This window comes from Pseudorca crassidens, chromosome 12 (assembly GCF_039906515.1).
Source record: "Pseudorca crassidens isolate mPseCra1 chromosome 12, mPseCra1.hap1, whole genome shotgun sequence".
NCBI classification, from domain to species: domain Eukaryota; kingdom Metazoa; phylum Chordata; class Mammalia; order Artiodactyla; family Delphinidae; genus Pseudorca; species Pseudorca crassidens.
The window spans coordinates 23768907-23791913 of NC_090307.1; the positions used below are offsets into that span (position 1 = coordinate 23768907).

The 23007-nt window shown below is 41.3% G+C and overlaps 1 protein-coding gene across 1 annotated transcript in view; it reads left to right on the forward strand.

Annotated features, from left to right (window-relative positions):
• CFAP53 (cilia and flagella associated protein 53) overlaps positions 1–23007 on the forward strand; it is a 67219-nt gene that overhangs the window by 38063 nt on the left and 6149 nt on the right. The window contains exons 6-7 of the mRNA XM_067699123.1: positions 16922–17138; positions 18955–19057. Of these exons, the coding sequence (XP_067555224.1) occupies positions 16922–17138; positions 18955–19057 (320 nt within the window). The remainder of the gene's footprint in view (positions 1–16921; positions 17139–18954; positions 19058–23007) is intronic.

Genomic DNA, 23007 nt, shown 5'->3' on the forward strand with positions numbered 1-23007 from the left:
CAGATGAAGAGACATATAGGATGAGGTCCTGAACAAAGGAGCTGCTGTCCTCATGGAGTTTGGGGCCTGGCATGGTGGAAGTGTTCTGGTTCCCCAATTCTGAACCCTCTCCTTTGGGGTTTTTATGTAGGCTTCATTACATAGACATGATTGGTTAAGTCATTGGCCATCAGTGATTGATTTCACCCTCCAAACCTTCTCCCCTCCCCAGAGGTCAGGGAACTGGGACTGAAAGTTCCAACCCTCTAATCACATGGTTGGTTCTCCTGGCAACCAGAGGTGTGGTCCAAAAGTCACCTCATTAACAGAACAAAAGACAACTTTGTTGCTCTCATCACTTAGGAAATTCTAAGGGTTTTAGGAGTTCTGTGCCAGAAATGGGGATGAAGACCAAATATATATTTCTTATTATAAATCATAATATCACAAGCATCTTTTTATATGTTTGCCATCTGTATATTTTTGATGAGGTGCCTGTTAAGATATTTGGCTCATTTTTTGAGTTGTTTGTTTTCTTCTTGTTGAGTTTTAAGAGTTCTTTGTATATTTTATCGCGAAAGCACCTTTCCTACCGTCTTGTTGTAGCTTCTTCTTTGTCTTTGGATGTAGAATATCTCTTCTGGTAGGTCCCAGTCTTTTTTTGTTAATGGTTGTTCAGCAGTTAGTTGTGATTTTTGTGTTTTCATGAGAGGAGGGGAGCTCAAGTCCTTCTGTTCCACCATCTTGTCTCCAATGCTCTCTGTATATTTTAGATAACAGTCCGTTATCAGATAAGTTTTTAGCAAATATTTTCCCCCAGTCTGTGACTTGTCTTTCATTCTCTTGATCAGAGCTTTCATAGAGCAAAATTTTTAATTTTAATGAAGTCTAGCTTATCTATTCTTTCTTTCATGGATTATGCCTTTGCTATTGTATCTAAAAGCTTATCACCAAACCCAAGGTCACCTAGATTTTCTCCTTTGTTATCTTCTAGGAGTTTTTTTTTTTTTTTCTTTTACAACTTCTAGGAGTTTTATATTTTATGTTTAGATCTTTGGTCCATTTTGAGTTAATTTTTGTAAAGGTGTAAGGTCTGTTTCTAGATTCTATTTTTTTTTTTTTGGCATGTAGATGTCCAGTTGTTCTAGCACAATTTGTTGAAGAGATTCTCTTAACTCCATTGTATAGCCTTTGCTTCCTAGTCAAAGATCAGTTGACTATATTTATATGAGTCTGTTTTGGGGCCCTGTGTTCTTTTCTATTGATCTATTGATCTATTCTTTCACCAATTCCATACCGTCTTGATTACTATAGTAAGTCTTAAAGTTGGGCAGGGTCAGTCGTCTGACTTTGATCGTGTCCTTAAATACTGAGTTGGCCAATTTGGGTCTTTAGCCTCTTCATATAAATTTTAGAATCAGTTTGTTGATTTCCACAAAATAATTTGCTGGGATTTTTTTTTTAAATTACATTGAATCTATAGATCAAGAATGGAAGAACTGGCATTTTGACAATATTGAGTATTCCTATTCATGAACGTGGACTATCTCTCTACTTAGTTCTTTGATTTTTCTCATCAGTTTTGTGCTTTTCCTCATATAGATCTGGTACATATTTTGTTAGATTTGTACCTATGTATTTCATTTTTGGGGTGCTAATGTAAATGGTATTGTGTTTTTAATTTCAAATTCTACTTCATTGCTGGTATATAGGAAGTCAGTTGACTTTTGTATGTTAACCTTGTATCCTGTAACCTTCCTTTAATTGCTTATTAGCTCCAGGAGTTTTTTATAGGTTCCTTCAGATTTTCTACATAGACAACCAAGTTATCTGTGAAAAAAGACCAGCTTTATTTTGTTCTTCCCAATCAATATACCTTTCATTTCCTATTCTTGTTTTATTGTTTCAGCTAGGACTTTCAGTATAATGTGAAAAAGAGTGCTGAGAGGGGGCATCCTTGCCTTGTACCTGATTTTAGTGGGAAAGCTTCTAGTTTTTCGTCATTAAGTATGATGTTAGTTGTAGGTTTTTTGTAGATATTCATTATCAAATTGAGGAATTCCCACCTTTATTCCTGGTTTACTGAGAGGGTTTTTTTTTTATTTTAACATGAGTGGGTGTTGGATTCGGCCAAAACTTTTTTCTGCATTACTTGATATGATCATGTGGTTCTTCTTCTTTAGCCTGTTGATATGATGGATTACATTAATTGATTTTTGCATGGTGAACCAGCCTTGCTACCTAGGATAAACCAATCAGAGAAGAAAATAAATAAATGGAATCCAATTCAGAAAAGGAGAAATAAAGCTGTCACTGTTTGCAGATGACATGATACTATACATAGAGAATCCTAAAGATGCTACCAGAAAACTACTAGAGCTAGTCAATGAATTTGGTAAAGTAGCAGGATACAAAATTAATGCACAGAAATCTCTGGCATTCCTATACTCTAATGATGAAAAATCTGAAAGTGAAATTAAGAAAACACTCCCATTTACCATTGCAACAAAAAGAATAAAATATCTAGGAATAAACCTACCTAAGGAGACAAAAGACCTGTATGCAGAAAATTATAAGACACTGATGAAAGAAATTAAAGATGATACAAATAGATGGAGAGATATACCATGTTCTTGGATTGGAAGAATCAACATGGTGAAAATTAGTCTACTATCCAAAGCAATCTACAGATTCAATGCAATCCCTATCAAACTACCACTGGCATTTTTCACAGAACTAGAACAAAAAATTTCACAATTTGTACGGAAACACAACAGACCCCAAATAGCCAAAGCAATCTTGAGAATGAAACATGGAGCTGGAGGAATCACGCTCCTTGACTTCAGACTACACTACAAAGCTACAGTAATCAAGACAGTATGGTACTGGCGCAAAAACAGAAATATAGATCAATGGAACTGGATAGAAAGCCCAGAGATAAACCCACGCACATATGGACACCTTATCTTTGATAAAGGAGGCAAGAATATAGAGTGGAGAAAAGACAGCCTCTTCAATAAGTGGTGCTGGGAAAACTGGACAGGTAAATGTAAAAGTATGAAATTAGAACAGTCCCTAACACCATACACAAAAATAAACTCAAAGTGGATTAAAGACCTAAATGTAAGGCCAGACACTATCAAACTCTTAGAGGAAAACATAGGCAGAACACTCTGTGACATAAATCACAGCAAGATCCTTTTTGACCCACCTCCTAGAGAAATGGAAATAGAAGCAAAAATAAACAAATGGGACCTAATGAAACTTAAAAGCTTTTGCACAGCAAAGGAAACCATAAACAAGACCAAAAGACAACCCTCAGAATGGGAGAAAATATTTGCAAATGAAGCAACTGACAAAGGATTAATCTCCAAAATTTACAAGCAGCTCATTCAGCTTAATAACAAAATAACAAACAACCCAATCCAAAAATGGGCAGAAGACCTAAATAGACATTTCCCCAAAGAAAGAATGCTCAGCATCATTAATCATTAGAGAAATGCAAGTCAAAACCACAATGAGATATCATCTAACACTGGTCAGTATGGCCATTATCAAAAAATCTAGAAACAATAAATGCTGGAGAGGGTGTGGAGAAAAGGGAACACTTTTGCACTGTTTGTGGGAATGTAAATTGATACAGCCACTATGGAGAACAGTATGGAGGTTCCTTAAAAAACTAAAAATAGAATTACCATATGACCCAGCAATCCCACTACTGGGCATATACCCTGAGAAAACCATAATTCAAAAAGAGTCATGTACCAAAATGTTCATTTCAGCTCTGTTTACAATAGCCAGTACATGGAAGCAACCTAAGTTTCCATTAACAGATGAATGGATAAAGAAGATGTGGCACATATATACAATGGAATATTATTCAGCCATAAAAGGAAATGAAATTGAGTTATTTTTTGTGAGGTGGATGGACCTAGAGTCTGTCATACAGAGTGAAGTAAGTCAGAAAGAGAAAAACAAATACCGTTTGCTTACACATATATATGGAATCTAAGAAAGAAAAAAAAAAGATCATGAAGAACCTAGGGGTAAGACGGGAAAAAAGACACAGACCTACTAGAGAATGGACTTGAGGATATGGGGAGGGGGAAGGGTAATCTGTGATCAAGTGAGAGAGTGGCATGGACATATATACACTACCAAACGTAAAATAGATAGCTAGTGGGAAGCAGCCACATAGCACAGGGAGATCAGCTCCATGGTTTGTGACCACCTAGAAGGGTGGGATAGGGAGGGTGGGAGGTAGGGAGACACAAGAGGGAAGAGATATGGGAACATATGTCTATGTATAACTGATTCACTTTGTTATAAAGCAGAAACTAACCATTGTAAAGCAATTATACGCCAATAAAGATGTTAAAAAAAAAAGATCAGCTGTTATCCTTATGGGGATTCCCTTGTGTGTTATTTGTTGTTTTTCCCTTGCTGCTTTTGTTTTTCTTTGTATTTAATTTTTGACAGTTTGATTAATGTCTGTCTTGGTGTGTTTCTCCTCAGATTTATTCTTTATGGGACTCTCTTTGCTTCCTGGACTTGATTAACTATTTCCTTTCCCATATTAAGGAAGTTTTCAACTATAATCTCTTCAAATATTCTCTCAGTCCCTTTATTTTTCTCTTCCTCTTCTGGGACCCCTATAATTTGAATGTTGGTGCATTTAATGTTGTCCCAGAGGTCTCTGAGACTGTCTTCAATTCTTTTCATTCTTTTTTCTTTATTCTGTTCTGCAGTAGTTATTTCCAGTATTTTATCTTCTAGGTCACTTATCCATTCTTCTGCCTCAGTTATTGTGCTATTGATCCCTTCTAGAGTATTTTTAATTTCATTTATTGTGTTGTTCATCACTGTTTGTTTGCTCTTTAGCTCTTCTAGTTCCTTGTTAAATGTTTCTTGTATTTTCTCAATTCTGTTTCCACGATTTTGGATCATCTTTACTATCATTATTCTGAATTCTTTTTCTGGTAGACTGCCTGTTTCCTCTTCACTTGTTAGGTCTGGTGGTTTTTTTCCTAGCTCCTTCATCTGCTGTGTGTTTCTCTGTCTTCTCATTTTGCTTAACTTACTGTGTTTCAGGACTTGTTTTCGCAGGCTGTAGTTCCCGTTGTTTTTGGTGTCTGTCCGCAGTGGCTAAGGTTGGTTCACTGTGTTGTGTAGGCTTCCTGGTGGAGGGGACTCGTGCCTGTGTTCTGGTGGATGAGGCTGGATCTTGTCTTTCAGGTCCACGTCTGGTGGTGTGTTTTGGGGTGTCTGTGGCCTTATTATGATTTTAGTCAGCTTCTCTGCTAATGGATGGGGTTGTGTTCCTGTCTTGCTAGTTGTTTGGCATAGGGTGTCCAGCACTGTAGCTTGCTGGTTGTTGAGTGGAACTGGGTCTTGGTGTTGAGATGGAGATCTCTGGGAGATTTTCACCATTTGATATTATGTGGAGCTGGGAGGTCTCTTGTGGACCAGTGTCCTGAAGTTGGCTCTCCCACCTCAGAGGCACAGCACTGACTCCTGGCTGCAGCACCAAGAGCCTGTCATCCACACGGCTCAGAATAAAAGGCAGGAAAAAAAAAAAAGAATGAAAGAAAGAAGAAAATAAAATAAAATAAAGTTATTAAAATAAAAATAATTATATTAAGAAAAAAAATTTTTTAAGTAAAAAAACAGACAGACAGAACCCTAGGACAAATGGTAAAAGCAAAGCTATAGAGACAAAGTCACACACAGAAGCATGCACATGCACACTCACAAAAAGAGAAAAAGGGGAAAAAATATATGTATCGTTGCTCCCAAAGTCCACCTCCTCAATTTGGGATGACTTGTTGTCTCTTCAGGTATTCCACAGATGCAGGGTACATCAAGTTGATTGTGGAGAATTAATCCGCTGCTCCTGAGGCTGCTGGAAGAGATTTCCCTTTCTCTTCTCTTTCCGCACAGCTCCTGGGGTTCAGCTTTGGATTTGGCCCCGCCTCTGCGTGTAGGTCGCCTGAGGGCGTCTGTTCTTCGCTCAGACAGGACGGGGTTAAAGGAGAAACTGCTTCGGGGGCTCTGGCTCACTCAGGCCGGGGAGAGGGAGGGGTACGGAGGTGGGGCAAGCCTGCGGCGGCAGAGGCCTGCGTGACCTTGCACCAGCCTGAGGCGCGCTGTGTGCTCTCCCGGGGAAGTTGTCCCTGGATCACGGGACCCTGGCAGTGAGGGGCTGCACAGGCTCCCGGGAGGGGGTGTGTGGATAGTGACCTGTGCTCGCACACAGGTTTCTTGGTGGCAGCAGCCACAGCCTTAGCATCTCATGCCCGTCTCTGGTGTCTGTGCTGTTAACTGTGGCTCACGCCCGTCTCTGGAGCTCCTTTAAGCAGCTCTCTTAATCCCCTCTCCTCGCACACCAGGAAACAGAGGCAAGAAAAAGTCTCTTGCCTCTTCAGCAGCTCCAGGCTTTTTCCCGGACTCCCTCCCGGCTAGCTGTGGCGCACTAGCCCCCTTCAGGCTGTGTTCACGCCGGCAACCCCAATCCTCTCCCTGGGATCCGACCTCTGAAGCCGGAGCCTCAGCTCCCAGCCCCCGCCCGCCCCGGCGGGTGAGCAGACAAGCCTCTCGGGCTGGTGAGTGCTGGTTGGCACTGGTCCTCTGTGCGGGGATCTCAACGCTTTGCCCTCCACACCCCTGTTGCTGCACTCTCCTCCATGGCCCTGAAGCTTCCCCCCTTCGCCACCGCAGTCTTTCCCTGTGAAGGGGCTTCTAGTGTGTGGAAACCTTTCCTCCTTCACAGCTCCCTCCCACTGGTGCAGGTCCCGTCCCTATTCTTTTGTCTCTGTTTATTCTTTTTTCTTTTGCCCTACCCAGGTATGTGGGGAGTTTCTTGCCTTTTGGGAGGTCTGAGGCCCTCTGCCAGCGTTCAGTAGGTGTTCTGTAGGAGTTGTTCCACATGTAGATGTATTTCTGATGTTTTTGTGGGGAGGAAGGTGATCTCCGTGTCTCACTCTTCCGCCATCTTGCAGCTCCTCCATAGATTATTGATTTTAGATCTTTTTCTTTACTTATATTTATGTGTGTGCATATATGTATATACATGTGTGTATATTTATATATATATTCTAGAGGAAGTACATGGCATGCCTTCAGGGACCACAGATAGTAGTCAAAGCAGAGTGCAGACAGAGAGAGGCAGGACCTGAGGCACATGCCTTTGTTAGGATCCATGGGTGGAGTACTTTGTGGTTCCCAGTCTAAGGCTGGATTGGTCAACTCAAAACAAAAGTGTGGGGTTTCAGTAAGCCCCACAGGGGTCTTATCTAAGAGGTATATAAGGGGAAGATGTTGGGAGGTGGGGCACTGTTGATCACAGGGGCTCTTGGGGAAGTCATATTAGGAACTTACATTAGCTTGTGACTCTGTGGACTGCTATCTAGAGCATGCACTTGCATGAGGGCTCGTGTCAATTTGAGATCCCTGCAGGATACTTAGCCAAACAATATGGATTCAGAGGCAGCGATGCAGTAGAGTAGCTTAGCTAAACTCTTTTTTTTTTTTTTTTGTGGTACGCAGGCCTCTCACTGTTGTGGCCTCTTCCGCTGTGGAGCACAGGCTCCGGACGCACAGGCTCAGCGGCCATGACTCATGGGCCCAGCCGCTCCGCGGCATGTGGGATCTTCCCGGACCGGGGCACGAACCCGTGTCCCCTTCATCGGCAGACAGACTCTCAACCACTGTGCCACCAGGGAAGCCCTTAGCTAAACTCTTGACAGTCTATCCTGTGATTCCTTGTCATCAGGAATAACAATCACTTGTGTAGTGGGTAAGTTAAAGGACATAGGTATTGTTTTCTTTCTTTAAAAAAAAATTTTTTTTTTGACCATGCCGCATGGCATGTGGGATCCTAGTTCCCATACTAGGGAGCAAGCCTGCACCCCCTGTATTGGAAGCATGGCGTCCCAACAACTGGACCACCAGGGAAGTCCCAGTATTGTTTTCTGAAGCCACCTTAAGGCACATTTAACCAAGGCAATAATGATGAAGCCTATGATAAATAGACTTGCTACTGTTTGGAATCCAGGTCTTAACCATTGCCCTCAGGTGGATGTCGAGAGCCATGAGAACAAATCAGGGACCTCGGAATGTGGGAATTTGTTGAAATACTTTAGTGATATTAAGCATGACCTGTATCTCTCGACATCTGGAGGTTGGCCTGTAACAGTGTTACAATAATAGGGATCATCTCCATGGATAGCTTGCAGACTGGGCAGAGTCAAGTAGACCTGCTCCAGCCCCTTGAGTCAGATCCACAACAGACTATGAATGAGGTGTTATTCATCATTAAGAGGCGATGAGTATACAGGGTGAGGTCCAGCCTTTGTGTCTGAGTATAGTTGGTAGCCCTCAGAAAGTACTGCAGTTACTGTGATGCCTACCCACAGGGTGCCATGTGTAGGGTCTAGATTAGGGTTTGGTCCAGCCTAAATGAGGCTCGAGGTGTTTTGGAGGGAATTAGTACAAGGGTCTGATAACCAGGAAGAGCTATAGGATACGTAGGGACATGGGGCTGTACATCTCGCCCTGAGTGCTCACAGACCCAACATCTTTTTACTTGCAAGTCCTGAGCTGCCACCTTGCAGGTTTGTATGAATATATTTGTCATGTAGGATCTAGGGTTGTGGTGTGGGGCAGGGTCGTGGCATGCAGCAGGAAGGAGTTGTGGATGAGATGTAGAGAGGTGTGGAGGTAGCTTTTTGGGTATGGAGGATGTGCTGGCAGTGGTGGTGGTGCTGGGAATAATGAGGGGAGTAGGCCTGTTGTGGATACATCAGGTAGAAAGCAAAAGCTGTAATCTAGTACACTGAGCAGGGAACACAGCACAGAGAATGCCCTGACCATGGGGTCTAGGCAGGTCAGTCAGGCTAGAGGTGCCTCATTGTGGCTCATATAGTTTAGAATACATTGTTTGGCTTGCCATAAAGGTGAAATGATGTCTAATGCTGCCAGGCAGTCAGCAGGGGACTTACAGATTTTCAAGGGTTTTTATAGAGGCAAGGGTCGCGAGGCAAGCAGTTAGCTATTTCAGGAAAGTAGTACTCTGTAGAGTCTTCTGGGTTGATCCACTGGAGGCGTTTTTGCATCTTGGCCTTGAGGTTAACAGTTACTGTCACCGAACTGCACTTGGGTCGGCTCGCCCAACACGTGCAGCAAAGCCAATCTACTGACACGGGATTGTGGTGAAGGAAAGTACAGTGTTTATTTGTAGGGCACCAATCAAGGATAACAGGTGGCTCATGCTCAAAAGACCTAAATTCCCTGATGGCTTTCAAGGATGAGTTTTTAAAGACAAAGTGAGGGAGAGGGTCATGGGTAACATGATCAGCTCGTACACAGTTTTCTGACTGGTGGGTGGTGAGGCAACAGGATAATGTTTCGGGAACCTAAATCATCAGTCTTCTGGCTCCCCACAGTTGGGGGTCTCTCCTATAGTCGGCGTCAGGATCTGGTGGGGTACTGGTGTCTATAAAAACAATTCAGGAGTGTGTATCAGATTGCTATCTGGATCCCTCAGGGAGGAACCACAGTCCTCTGACTCTGTTTTATGGCTGACTTATTGTTTAAGTTACTATTACTTTTCTTGCTTGACTGCTTTTTCTTTGTTTCTGCATTACCCCGATTCTCTAATTATTAACTTATTGAGCCTGGTCTTTAAAACTCAAGAGGACGAGGAAACCAAAGCTTTTCCTACAAAAAAGAAGCAGGGGACACAGAGAGCTCTGTGACCGGGAAGGTCCCATAGGGTCCTGCTTGGTTTCAGCAGCCTTGAGGTTAACAGTCACCACAGTCATCACCCCCTGGTGTGGAGGGGATCTGGGAGACAAAAGTCCCAACGTCCAATGAGGTTGGGGCACGTTGTCTCCCTCTTTGTTCTATTGGGTTGTTGTGTTGTCACCTGAGGTGCAGTTATGTCCAGCAGTGAGCCCTTGGTCTGGGGCTATGTTCTCTGCGGAGCTAGTGTGCTTCGGGGTGGCAGAGGCTAGCTTGCACTAGCCTTACACTAGCCTCTTCCCAGGTGGAGAGTCATGAAGGGTAGGAATGGCTGGTTGGTGTTAAGTTCTGAGTATAAATGCTAGAGGCCTGACTCAGGACGAAACTACAAGTATGCGCTCTACTACTAGTTGAGCAGATTCAGTGAACTCCACGGGGTCATCAGGGGCATACCTTGCAAAGGAACACTTGGTGTCCATGACCAAGCTTTGTGGGGACTCTAACCACAATGTGTATAGATTCTGGGCACAATGATAGGCTACTCCTAGGGACATTTTGTGGATGGCAGCTTTGTAATCCAGAGATCACCCCATTAAAACTATACATTAGAGCATGAACTTGCCAGCCAGAGGAGTCTGATTTGGTTACATTGAGATGGCCATTCTGCCTGGGATATAATTTGAGGCATGGTATAAAAGGGAGTGACTCACTTAAGCATCGCTTCTACTGGCACCATTTAATGTAGAGGGAGGTGAACTCTGGGTCAGAATCCATGCCTGCTGGCAAACTGGCAGAAACTCTTCTAACAGGGCCTGCCAGCACCTGGTGCTCTGCTATCCAGTTGCGCCCCTGGCTGGTTTTGTTCCAGCATATCTCCTGAGACATGGTTAGGCCTGAGGGGTCTACTGGTAATCCTATTATCCATGCTGTACACAGTAAGAGTAATAGGCACATCTAAGATCATTTACATTTGACTGACTTGCAGAGGCCTCCTTTGGGGCCAGCAATCTGGATACTGACCAAAGGTGGGGTATAGTTGCTTTGGAGCATGAACTCATTTACCTCTTCATCTAAGGTTAGGTAGGGACCCAGCCCACATCTGCTGATAGAGGCTGCTAGATCCCAGGATCCTTTTTGGATTTCATTTCCTAATGTGGTTGACAACCACTAGGTTGAGGGCCACTTTTCCTCTCTCTGAGATCCACACAGTTCAGCTAGTGGGTCCTGGAGCTATAATTTCAATCTCCAGCAAAATTTGTGATGAATTTGTTTTAATTAACCAGCCTTTATAACCCAAATAATGAGTCGTAGCTGGTGGCCCTAGATTCGTGACTGGTACTGAGTCATCTTCTGGGTCAATAAAATCTGTATAATCATGATTCTAAGGAATTTGGTAGGGATTTGTCCTCTCAGGCTTTCAATTATAAGAGGATCATATTGCACAATCTGCCCCTGACTGGGTTGCCAGCGTGTGGAAGACAGAGAGACAATGGAATAATCAGAATGGTAAGGAGAGTATTCACCTGGTGAGTGGATGTGAGTGGCATCCTCTCTAATGTCAAAGGATTGGAGGTTCCCTTTTAGTACTAACAGGGGAGTCTTTGGAGGAGACTGGTAGTACGTGTGGTGGTGTTTAGAGACATGAAGCTGGGAATTAAGTAGTATTAGAGCCTGGGGCCAAATTTCTGTCCATTTGGGGGACAACACAGTGTATAAGAGCTTGAGGAGTATATCTATGTGTAGGCCATTGTGTCTTTCTGTAAGTCCAGCTGCTTGAGGCTGGTAAGCTAAGTAGAATTCCACAAGATTCCGTATTCTAGAGCCCATGACGGAACAACTTGGGAGGTGAAATGGGTACCTTGATCTGAATCTACTCTTGGTGGGGCAAAGGGGATGAGCACATACTTGATTAAGAAGGAGGTCACATAATGGGAAGCAGCCAGCAGACATCCAGTGAAGGTATGGATGATGGTGTTTGCATACCTATTAGATTTCATGGAGGGCAACAGCAGCCTGATAAACTCCGTATGCCATCTGAAGTAGAGTCTGTCGCTTGGGGCATGTGTCCCCACCAAGCATCTTTCCAGAGATTTGTTCGGGAGCAAAGGAAGCAATTATCTACCACCACTTTGGCTAGAGCTGGAGTAAAGGGCATACACCTGTATGCCCAATCAGTAAGTGCTGTCACTCCCCTATGGCCTGATATAATATGGGCCCACTCTGCTAGTGGGTATGGCACTGAGGAATAGTTGTGTCCAGGGTCGCTTTTGGTACTCCAGGAGGGGGCTCATACATGTAATTTAGATGAGTCTGTAATGTTACTATATGCTTCTGGTGTTTGCTGTGTGTGTGTGTGTGTGTGTGTGTGTGTGTGTGCAGAGACGAGTGACCCTAATCGGCATGTGTGAGTTGGCCATTTCTTTCCAAATGGAGGCACCCCAGATGGGCTTTCCCTGAATCATGAAATTATCCTTTTGCCATTGTCCAGACTAGACTGTGAATCCATTGGCTACCTCCCAGGAGTGAGGGAAAAATATGTGCCCTTAGAAATCTCATTTTTATGATCTGTCATAGATCAAGGTACACTGCCTCTAACTCTGCCAGTTGGACCGAGTCAAGAAAGCTGTCCTATACTAGGGATGTGCCATGGCCTATGTGTACAATGGTGGTGCTGCCAATGGTGAAGAATACCAACTCCCTTTCCATGTCAGATTTTGTTTGCAAGGAAGGGCCTCCCCAAACTACTAGATGGGCTGGCATGAGGGTGCCACTAGTTGCACCTCAATGTCAGTGAGCAAGGGGCTGGGCATGGGGAAACCACTTTCCTGTAATTTGGAAAGACCCTTGATATCAGATTTAGCCCTTTTCTGAAGGTGCTATTTCCATTTTAACAGTGAGGCCTCAGTGGCCGTGCCGAGCCTCTGCCAGGTTGAACCCCTCACAAAGTGGAGGAACATGGCCTTGTAATTTGGGGGGGACTCCCTGTAAGAAGAATTATCTGGATTTGGGGCCAATTAGGGCCTCTTCAGGATTGGAGGTGAAATCTAGGTCATCTGGGTTGCTCTGTTCAAAGAAGTGATAGATCCATTGACCCATACCAGTCTTACAGAGAGGGAGTCAGGCCTCATCTAGTGTTTTCCATTGGCTTTGAACCTTTGTGGTAATAACCGCAGTAGAAGGGTGATCTCAGTGCCAAGCGTTAAAAATCCAAGTAAACAGGGGAAGGGATTCTCTTTCTATACCTTTAGGGCTAGTGCCTTTGGGTTTGGACTCTCCTTGGTCATTGGAAGCCTCAATTATGGTGTTTCCCTTTTCCCACACGGAAGGCTAGAGGTTGCCCAGAGTTGGGTATTTCCCTTCCCCCAGGTCAGTGAGGCTCTGATAAAACCCCAGCAGGTTAGGCTCTGGTTAAATACTTTCTCCTGAGGCCAAACCTTATTAAGAAGAATAGAATGCTCTGGTGTATTTCAGAATGGTTCATTTTCCCCTCCCCTTGCCATAAGCATGAGGGGATTTTTCTCTGATATTTACTGTAGAACCTGAGGTAAGGTTTTGTGAGTTTACAGGAGGTAAAACTCACAAAAGTGTGGGGTCCCCCTGGATGATTGGGTCCCCTTAGAGTTTTTAACTCAGAGCAGTCCACACTGAGCCTCCAGCCAATCTCATTGTGTTTTCAATTTGCATTTCCATAATAGCTAATGATGTTGACCAACTTTTTTTTTTTTTTTTTTTTTTTTGCGGTACGCGGGCCTCTCACTGTTGTGGCCTCTCCCGTTGCAGAGCACAGGCTCCGGACGCGCAGGCTCAGCGGCCATGGCTCACGGGCCCAGCCGCTCCGCGGCATGTGGGATCTTCCCAGACCGGGGCACGAACCCACGTCCCCTGCATCAGCAGGCGGACTCTCAACCACTGCGCCACCAGGGAAGCCCTGACCAACTTTTAATGTGCTTATTTGCCATCTGTATATCCTCTTCAACCAAATGTCTTCTGATATCTTTTGCCCATTTTCTGATTGGATTGCTTATTTGATTTTTCTCTTTCTTTCTTTCTCTTTCTTTCTTTCTTACTATTTTTGCTATTGAGCTTTTTCTTCTCAATTGGATTTTTTTTATTAATTTCTTAACAGCTCCATTAAGGTATCATTCATAAAACATACAATTCACCCATTTAAAGTGTACATTTCAATGGATTTTAGTGCAACCATCACCACAGTTGATTTTAGAACATTTTTATTATCCCACTTTCCCTCTTCCCCTCCCTCCACCCCCAATCCTAAGCAACTACTAATAGTCTGTCTCTATTGATTCCCTATTCTGGACTTTCATATGAATGAAATCATATATTATGGGATCTTCTGACTGGCTTCTTTCACTCAGCATAATGTTTTCAAGGCTTATCCATGTTGTAACCTGTATGAGTAGTTTATGCCTTTATACGGCTGAATAGTATGTCAGTGTATGGATATACCACATTTTGTTCATACATTTGTCAGTTGTTGGGCATTTGAGTTGTTTCTACTTTTTTGCTATTATGAATAATGCTAATGTGAACATTCATATGTGAATTTTTGTTTGGACATATATTTTTGTTTCTCTTGGGCATATACCTAGGAGTAGAATTACTGACTCTATGTTTAAGCTTGTGAGTGATCACCAAATTGTTTTTCAAAGTGGCTTCACTGTTCTACATTCTCACATACTTAGGAGGGTTCTGATTTTTCCACATGCTTGTTAACATTTGTTATTGTCTATCTTTTTTATTTTAACCATCCTAGTTTGTCTAAAGTAGTATGTCACTGTGGTTTTCATTTGCATTTCCCTAATGAGTAATAACGTTGAGCCTCTTTTTCTGTGCATATTGGCCATTTATATATCTTCCTTGGAGTAATCTATCTAAAGGCTACTGAAGTCTTAAGAAGTATATTCAAGTTATTTGCCCAGTTTTTAACTGGCTTGTCTTTTTATTATTGAGTTGTAGGAGCTCTTTTTATGTTCTAGACACAAATCCCTTATCACATAAGTGATCTGTAAATATTTTTCTCATTCTGTGGGTTGCCTTTTCACTCTTGATGGAGTCCCTTGAAGTACAAGAGTTTTAAATTTTGATGAAGTAAAATTTATCTATATTTTCTGTTGTTGCTTGTGCTTTTTGGTGTCATATCTAAAACACTCTTATTACCCCAAGGTCATGAAGATGTCCTGTTTTCTTCTTAAAGTTTTATAGTTTTAGCTCTTACATTTAGGCCTTTGATCCATTTTTTTTAAAGATTTTTTTGATGTGGAGCATTTTTAAAGTCTTTATTGAATTTGTTACAATATTATTTCTGTTTTATGTTTTGGTTTTTTGGCCGCGAGGCATGTGGGATCTTAACTCCCTGACCAGGGATTGAACCCACACCCCCTGCATGGGAAGGTGAAGTCTTAACCACTGGACTGCCAGAGAAGTACCCGCCTTTGATCCATTTTGAGTTAACTTTTGTATATGGTATGAGGTAGAGGCCTAACTTCATTCTTTTGCATGTGGATATCCAGTTGTCCCAGCACCATTTGTTGAAGAGACTATTTTTCCTCTATTGAATTGTCTTGGCACTATGTCAAAAATCAATTGACAGTAAATGTGAGGGTTTATTTTGGACTCTCGATTCTATTCCATTAATCTATATATCCATTCCTAGGCCAATATCATGTCTTGATCACTATAGATTTGTAGTAAGTTTGAAATCAGGAAATGTGAATTTTCCAACTTTGTTCTTCATTTTCAAATTGTTTTGGCTATTCCAGCTCCCTTGAATTTCCATTTGAATTTAGGATCAGCTTGTCAATTTCTGCAAAGAAACCAACTGGGATTTTGATAGGGATTATTTTGAATTTATAGACCAATTTGGGGATAATTGCCATTTTAACAATATTGTCTTCTGATCCATGAACATCGGATATCTTTCCATTTATTTAGGTCTTCTTTAATTTTTTTCAGTAATGCTTCTTAGTTTTCAGAGTATAAGGTTTGCACTTCTTTTGTTAAATTATTCCCCAAAGTATGAAACTATGTATACAAGCCATTCTGAGGGTGCAGCTACACCGTCAGATCTTGCTAGTTCTACCTCAAATCTGTGATATTCTCAAAAGAGATCACAGATTGGATCGAACAGCACAAATATAATACCATGAAAGACAGAAGGCAACTGAAATTACCTGTGTTATAAAGCCTAGTTCACAGCCTTAGCTGCACAGTCAAATCACCTGGGGAACTTAAAAGCTATCCATTAGATAGGAATCTCGAGGGGTGAGACTTAGCACTTTTTAAAGCTCCCCAGGTGATTTCAAAGTGTAACTAAGATTGACATTTGCTGTTGTAAATTATCAACTAACTCATCTTCTAGTCAAAGACAGTGCTGTAATAATAGTAGCGACTTATTTTATCAGGTTGATATTTCATCTACCTAAATTAAAATAAAGTTGTATAATTGAAAATTATTTGGGAACTTCTTTGAGAAAGTATTTGAATTACTATTTGAACTGTTCAAAAATGTGTTATAAAACATTTCAAACAGTTGCAAAGAATAGTACAATGAACCCCCATGCATCAATTTCCTAACTTCAGCAACCATCAACCAATAGCTATTCTTGTTTCATCTGTCCCTCCCACCCATTTTCCACTGTCACCCGAATTTTTTTTTTAATAAATTTATTTATTTATTTTTGGCTACATTGGGTCTTCGTTGCTGCACGTGGACTTTCTCTAGTTGCAGCAAGCGGGGGCTACTCTTTGTTGTGGCGTGCGAGTTTCTCATTGCAGTGGCTTCTCTTGTTGCAGAGCACAGGCTCGAGGCGCGTGGGCTTCAGTAGTTGTGGCATGTGGGCTCAGTAGTTGTGGCTTGCGGGCTCTAGAGCACAGGCTCCATATCTGTGGCGCATGGGCTTAGTTGCTCCGCGGCATATGGGATCTTCCCGGACCAGGGATCGAACCCATGTCCCCTGCATTGGCAGGCGGATTCTTAACCACTGCGCCACCAGGGAAGCCCCACCCCGAACATTTTTAAGTAAACCCTAGAAATAATATTTTACAATATCTGTAAATGTTTCAGTATGTAATTCTGAAATATTGGAATTGTAGCTCTAAAAGATTATTTTAAAACTTATCCTCTATATCATTATTGCACCTAAAAGTTTTAACAACATGAGGTAATTTTTATGTTATGTAGGAAGATATGATAAGAGAACAGAAGATATATCATCAGTACTTGGCACAGCGGCGTGAGGAAGAAAAAGCTCAGGAGAAAGAACTGGACAGAATGTTTGAGAAAGAGAAGGAAAAGAAGATTGCTGAGAAGGACAAGGAGCTGAGACTTAAAAAGGAGGCAAGAAAACAACTTTTGAATGAGGTCATGTGTACAAGAAAACTGCAAGTTCAAGAAAAGTGTAAGGAAATTAATTATAATTATATTATATTTGGGCCTTAATTCAATTTAAGTAGCAACCAAAATATTTATTAAATAAGTATTATGTGTGAAATACTATGAAGAATGTAAAAAGGATTAAGGCAAGATCGCTGCTTTGCAGGGACCTTACCTAATTGAATATTTGAATATCTTTCTGCAGTTGTCTCCATACATCCATACTTGCATGCCTTTGCTTGTGTAGTTTTCTCTCCCTATGATACTTTTGATCTTGAGAAATCCTGGACATCCTTCAAGGCCAGCTCAAATATCTCATTCCTTGAGAGGCCCTCTGTGTTCCTCTATTCATAATAAATCTTCTTTCTGGGGTTCTCACCATTGCTTGTTCACATCTCTTAGCATACCACTGAATTCCCTCAGCTTCAGTGCTTGGTCACAGAAGGAAATATTTGTTGAGAGGATTTCTATACCCAGATGTAAACATTTACTAGTAGGGTACTATGGACTTCACACTAGCTGTCTTTGCAAGAGAAAGCTCATCTTGGTTCCACTGGTTAATTCTCCACTCCAGGAATTATAATGGCAGTTGAAAATTGTTAAGCCAGTATTAGATGGAGTTTTAAGAAATGAGAAGAAAGCTTCTATGATAAAATGATTTCTGTATTGTCCCATGATAAATATTTTAGAATATATTGAGAAAACATGGAAAATTTAAGTATTTGGAACCATCTATAAACAAGGAAATAAAATCAACCATAATGCACCACCCAGGAATAGCTACTGTTCACAACTTCCTGTATTTCCTTCGAGTATTTTTTATTATATATGTCATTTCCCCTCACCAATTAGGATCTTGTTGTATATATTTTTTTACAGCCTGCATTTCCCACTTATCATTAACATTTTTCCAGGTTATTTTTCTTCAGTTGTAAGATTTGTAATGCTGCCTAGAAATCCATTATAAAAATGGACCATAATTTATTTTACCTAAACACAGCTAATGGCCCTTCAGCTTGTTTTGAATCTTTTTCCTCCTGTGTTAGCATTGGAGGTTACTGTCTCTGTACATAGGTTTTTTGGCTCATATATGATTAAGATAAATTCCTGTAAATGGATTTGGGACCAAAGATATGTACATTTTAGATGTATATTGCCTGGTTTTATTTATTCTTTTGTGAACTCTGTTCTGTCATTTTTTTACCTACTGGGTTGTTTAAGTTTTCCTTATTTAATTTATAAGAGACTTACATACTGTTTTTCCAATACTTATTTTGTAATAAATAAAGTCCCCTATTAATATAAATGGCAATAGAACTGTTTGTCCTCAAGAAGAGAAAGGTGAGAAGTGTTCAAACAGTGGTAATCTGGTATGAAAAAGGCTGATCATAGATTTCAATGACAAATGATTAAGAGAAAATCTCTGTAGATTGCAGCACTTATGAATCTAAACCCTATTCTTTCCTTAAAGGAGATGACTACTTCTACCTTATTAAGCTAAGATCCAGCCCAGTGATTCTAAGCTCTGCCTTTCTAAAGACAATATGGCATTGATGCCCTGAAAGATGTCAGCAAGTCTTTTCTGAAAAAGTCATTCAGCGGGCTTCCCTGGTGGCGCAGTGGTTGAGAGTCCGCCTGCCAATGCAGGGGAGGGGGGTTCATGCCCCGGTCTGGGAAGATCCCACATGCCGCGGAGTGGCTGGTCCCGTGAGCCGTGGCCCGCTGAGCCTGGGCGTCCGGAGCCTGTGCTCCGCAACGCGAGAGGCCACAGCAGTGAGAGGCCCGCGTACCGCAAAAAAAAAAAAAAGTCATTCAGCAAAAATTACTTTTGTCTTTCTTAGTGCAACGAAAAGCAAAAGAACAGGAAGAACGTGCTATGGAACAGGAATGCATAAATGAAGGTCTTAAAGAGCTTAACCGTGAAGAGAGGGAGGATTTTACAAGGTATGATTTTGTTTTCTTTATTATTACTAACTAACCAAAAATAGGAGATTTTTAGCATAGAAGACAATGTGCCATAATTCATGTATTATTGATGTTATTTTACATCAGTCTTACGTTTGTCCTAAAAGCTCAATTCAGTTTATAAAATTTCATATAAAAATAAGCAACAACCATTTTGGTAAAATTAAATTCTGTACATTGTGTAATTCTGATTATACACATTAGGTATTAAACTAGATAAACATCTTAAAAAATAAAACAAATTAGAAACATTTTTTATAAAGTAGGCACCAACCCTAAATCATAATGAAATAAGTTTTTTCCCCCATGAAATAAACCCGGAAATACAGCATGACCTAATTAGTTAGATTAACAGAAATGGCTTATGGGGTTATGATTCCATGCAAATGTCCCAGGAAGATTTTTTGTAGCCTCGCTGAGCTGGAAAACTGAAGTGCTCTGGGTGCTTTGAGATGTACCACTTCCCTCCTCGGGCAAGTGTCCCTCTGATCACCATAATCAGGCTCAGGTAGAGAAAATTGGCTGATGCCTCCTTGCAGCCTTTCACAGATCATAGCAGTCCCTTCCCACTGATGACTATGACACCCAATTCAGGTGACCAGTGTGGTGGAGAAAGAGGACCTGGCTCCTCTAATTGCTGGTCACCCTCCCTGTACCTAGGGCCTGTTCCCCGGCTCACCCATATTTGGTGCATAGAAATAAGCTCTCTTCTTTATAGGAAGAGTATGGTTTATATACCTGAGCCTATTGTTACTTGGGGGGCACTACCAACAATATCTGGCCGACCCTACTGACTTCCTCTACTTGTTCTGCTCTGGAGGTCCTTCCTTCTCACTTTTGAAAAGTCTGTTGTTGGAGATGTGAAGGGAATTTAATGAATAACAACTCTCTTCCCTGCCCAACTTTTATTTTTTTCTTATTTTAACATCTTTATTGGAGTATAATTGCTTTCCAATGATGTGTTACTTTCTGCTATATCATAAAGTGAATCCGCTCTACGTATACATATATCCCCATGTCCCCTCCCTCTTGCGTCTCCCCCCCACCCTCCGTATCCCACCCCTCTAGGTGCTCACAGAGCACCTAGCTGATCTCCCTGTGCTATGCGGCTGCTTCCCACTACCTGTTTTACATTTTGTAGTGTATATATGTCCATGCCACGCTCTCACTTCATCCCAGCTTACCCTTTCCCCTCCCCGTGTCCTCAAGTCCATTCTCTACGTCTGCATCTTTATTCCTGTCCTGCCCCTGGGTTCTACTTCACTCTGTATGACAGACTCTGGGTCCATCCACGTCACTACAAATAACTCAATTTCGTTTCTTTTTATGGCTGAGTAATATTCCATTGTATATATGTGCCACAACTTCTTTATCCATTCATCTGTCGATGGACACTTAGGTTGCTTCCATGTCCTGGCTATTGCAAATAGTGCTGCAATGAACATTATGGTACATGAGTCTATTTTCTCTTTTTTCAGTTTTGCTTCAGAATGTATTTATTTAGGTTTATAAAATATTAAATATATTTATAATGTATGTAAATATATATTTTTTAATCTGAAATTCAAATTTAACCCAGTGTCCTGTTTTTTTTTTTTAACACCTTTATTGGAGTATAATCGCTTTACAATGGTGTGTTAGTTTCTGCTGTATAACAAAGTGAACCAGCTATATATAAACACACATCCCCATATCTCCTCCCTCTTGCGTCTCCCTCCCACCCTCCCTATCCCACCCCTCTAGGTGGTCACATAGCACGGAGCTGATCTCCCTGTGCTATGCGGCTGCTTCCCACTAGCTATCTATTTTACATTTGCTAGTGTATATATGTCCAGTCCACTCTCTCACTTCATCCCAGCTTACCCTTCCCCCTCCCTGTGTCCTCAAGTCCATTCTCTACGTCTGTGTCTTTATTCCTGTCCTGCCCCTAGGTTCTTCAGAAACCCCCCTTTCCCCCCCCCCTTTTTTTTTTTAGATTCCATATCTTGTGTTAGCATATGGTATTTGTTTTTTTTTTTACATCTTTATTGGAGTATAATTGCTTTACAATGGTGTGTTAGTTTCTGCTTTATAACAAAGTGAATCAGTTATACATATGCATATGTTCCCATATATCTTCGCTCTTGCATCTCCCTCCCTCCCACCCTCCCTACCCCACCCCTCCAGGCACTCACAAAGCACCGAGCTGATCTCCCTGTGCTATGCGGCCGCTTCCCACTAACTATCTACCTTACATTTGGTAGTGTATATATGTCCATGCCTATTTCTCGCTTTGTCACAGCTTACCCTTCCCCCTCCCCATATCCCAAGTCCATTCTCTAGTAGGTCTGTGTCTTTATTCCTGTGTTACCCCTAGGTTCTTCATGACATTTTTTTTTCTTAGATTCCATATATATGTGTTAGCATACGGTATTTGTCTTTCTCTTTCTAACTTACTTCACTCTGTATGACAGACTCTATGTCCATACACCTCACTACAAATAACTCAATTTCTTTTCTTTTTATGGCTGAGTAATATTCCATTGTATATATGTGCCACATCTTCTTTATCCATTCATCTGTCGATGGACACTGAGGTTGCGTCCATGTCCTGGCTATTGTAAATAGAGCTGCAGTGAACATTTTGGTACATGACTCTTTTTGAATTATGGTTTTCTCAGGGTATATGCCCAGTAGTAGGATTGCTGGATCGTATGGTAGTTCTATTTTTAGTTTTTTAAGGAACCTCCATACTGTTCTCCATAGTGGCTGTATCAATTTACATTCCCACCAACAGTGCAAGAGGGTTCCCTTTTCTCCACACCTTCTCCAGCATTTATTGTTTGTAGATATTTTGATGATGGCCATTCTGACTGGTGTGAGGTGATACCTCATTGTAGTTTTGGTTTGCATGTCTCTAATAATTAGTGATGTTGAGCATCCTTTCATGTGTTTGTTGGCAATCTGTATATCTTCTTTGGAGAAAGGTCTATTTAGGTCTTCTGCCCATTTTTGGATTGGGTTGTTTGTTTCTTTGATATTGAGTTGCATGAGCTGCTTGTAAATTTTAGAGGTTAATCTTTTGTCAGTTACTTCATTTGCAAATATTTTCTCCCATTGTGAGGGCTGTCCTTTCGTCTTGTTTATGTTTTCGTTTGCTGTGCAAAAGCTTTTAAGTTTCATTAGGTCCCATTTTTTTATTTTTGTTTCTATTTCCATTTCTCTAGGAGGTGGGTCAAAAAGGATCTTGCTGTGATTTATGTCATAGAGTGTTCTGCCTATGTTTTCCTCTAAGAGTTTGACAGTGTCTGGCCTTACATTTAGGTCTTTAATCCATTTTGAGTTTACTTTTGTGAATAGTGTTAGGGAGTGTTCTAATTTCATTCTTTTACATGTAGCTGTCTAGATTTCCCAGCACCACTTCTTGAAGAGGCTGTCTTTTCTCCACTGTATATTCTTGCCTCCTTTACCAAAAATAAGGTGACCATATGTGCATGTGTTTATCTCTGGGCTTTCCATCCTGTTCCATTGATCTATATTTCTGGTTTTTTGCCAGTACCATATTGTCTTGATTACTGTAGCTTTGTAGTATAGTCTGAAGTCAGGGAGCCTGATTCCTGCAGCTCCATTTTTCTTTACAAGATTGCTTTGGCTATTTGGGGTCTTTTGTGTTTCCATACAAATTGTGAAATATTTTGTTCTAGTGCTGTGAAAATGTCAGTGGTACTTTAATAGGGATTGCATTGAATCTGTATATTGCTTTGGGTAGTAGAGTCATTTGCACAATATTGATTCTTCCAATCCAAGAACATGGTATATCTCTCCACCTGTTTGTATCATCTTTAATTTCTTTCATCAGTGTCTTATAGTTTTCTGTATACAGGTCTTTTGTCTCCTTAGGTAGGTTTATTCCTAGATATTTTATTCTTTTGTTGCAGTGGTAAATGGGA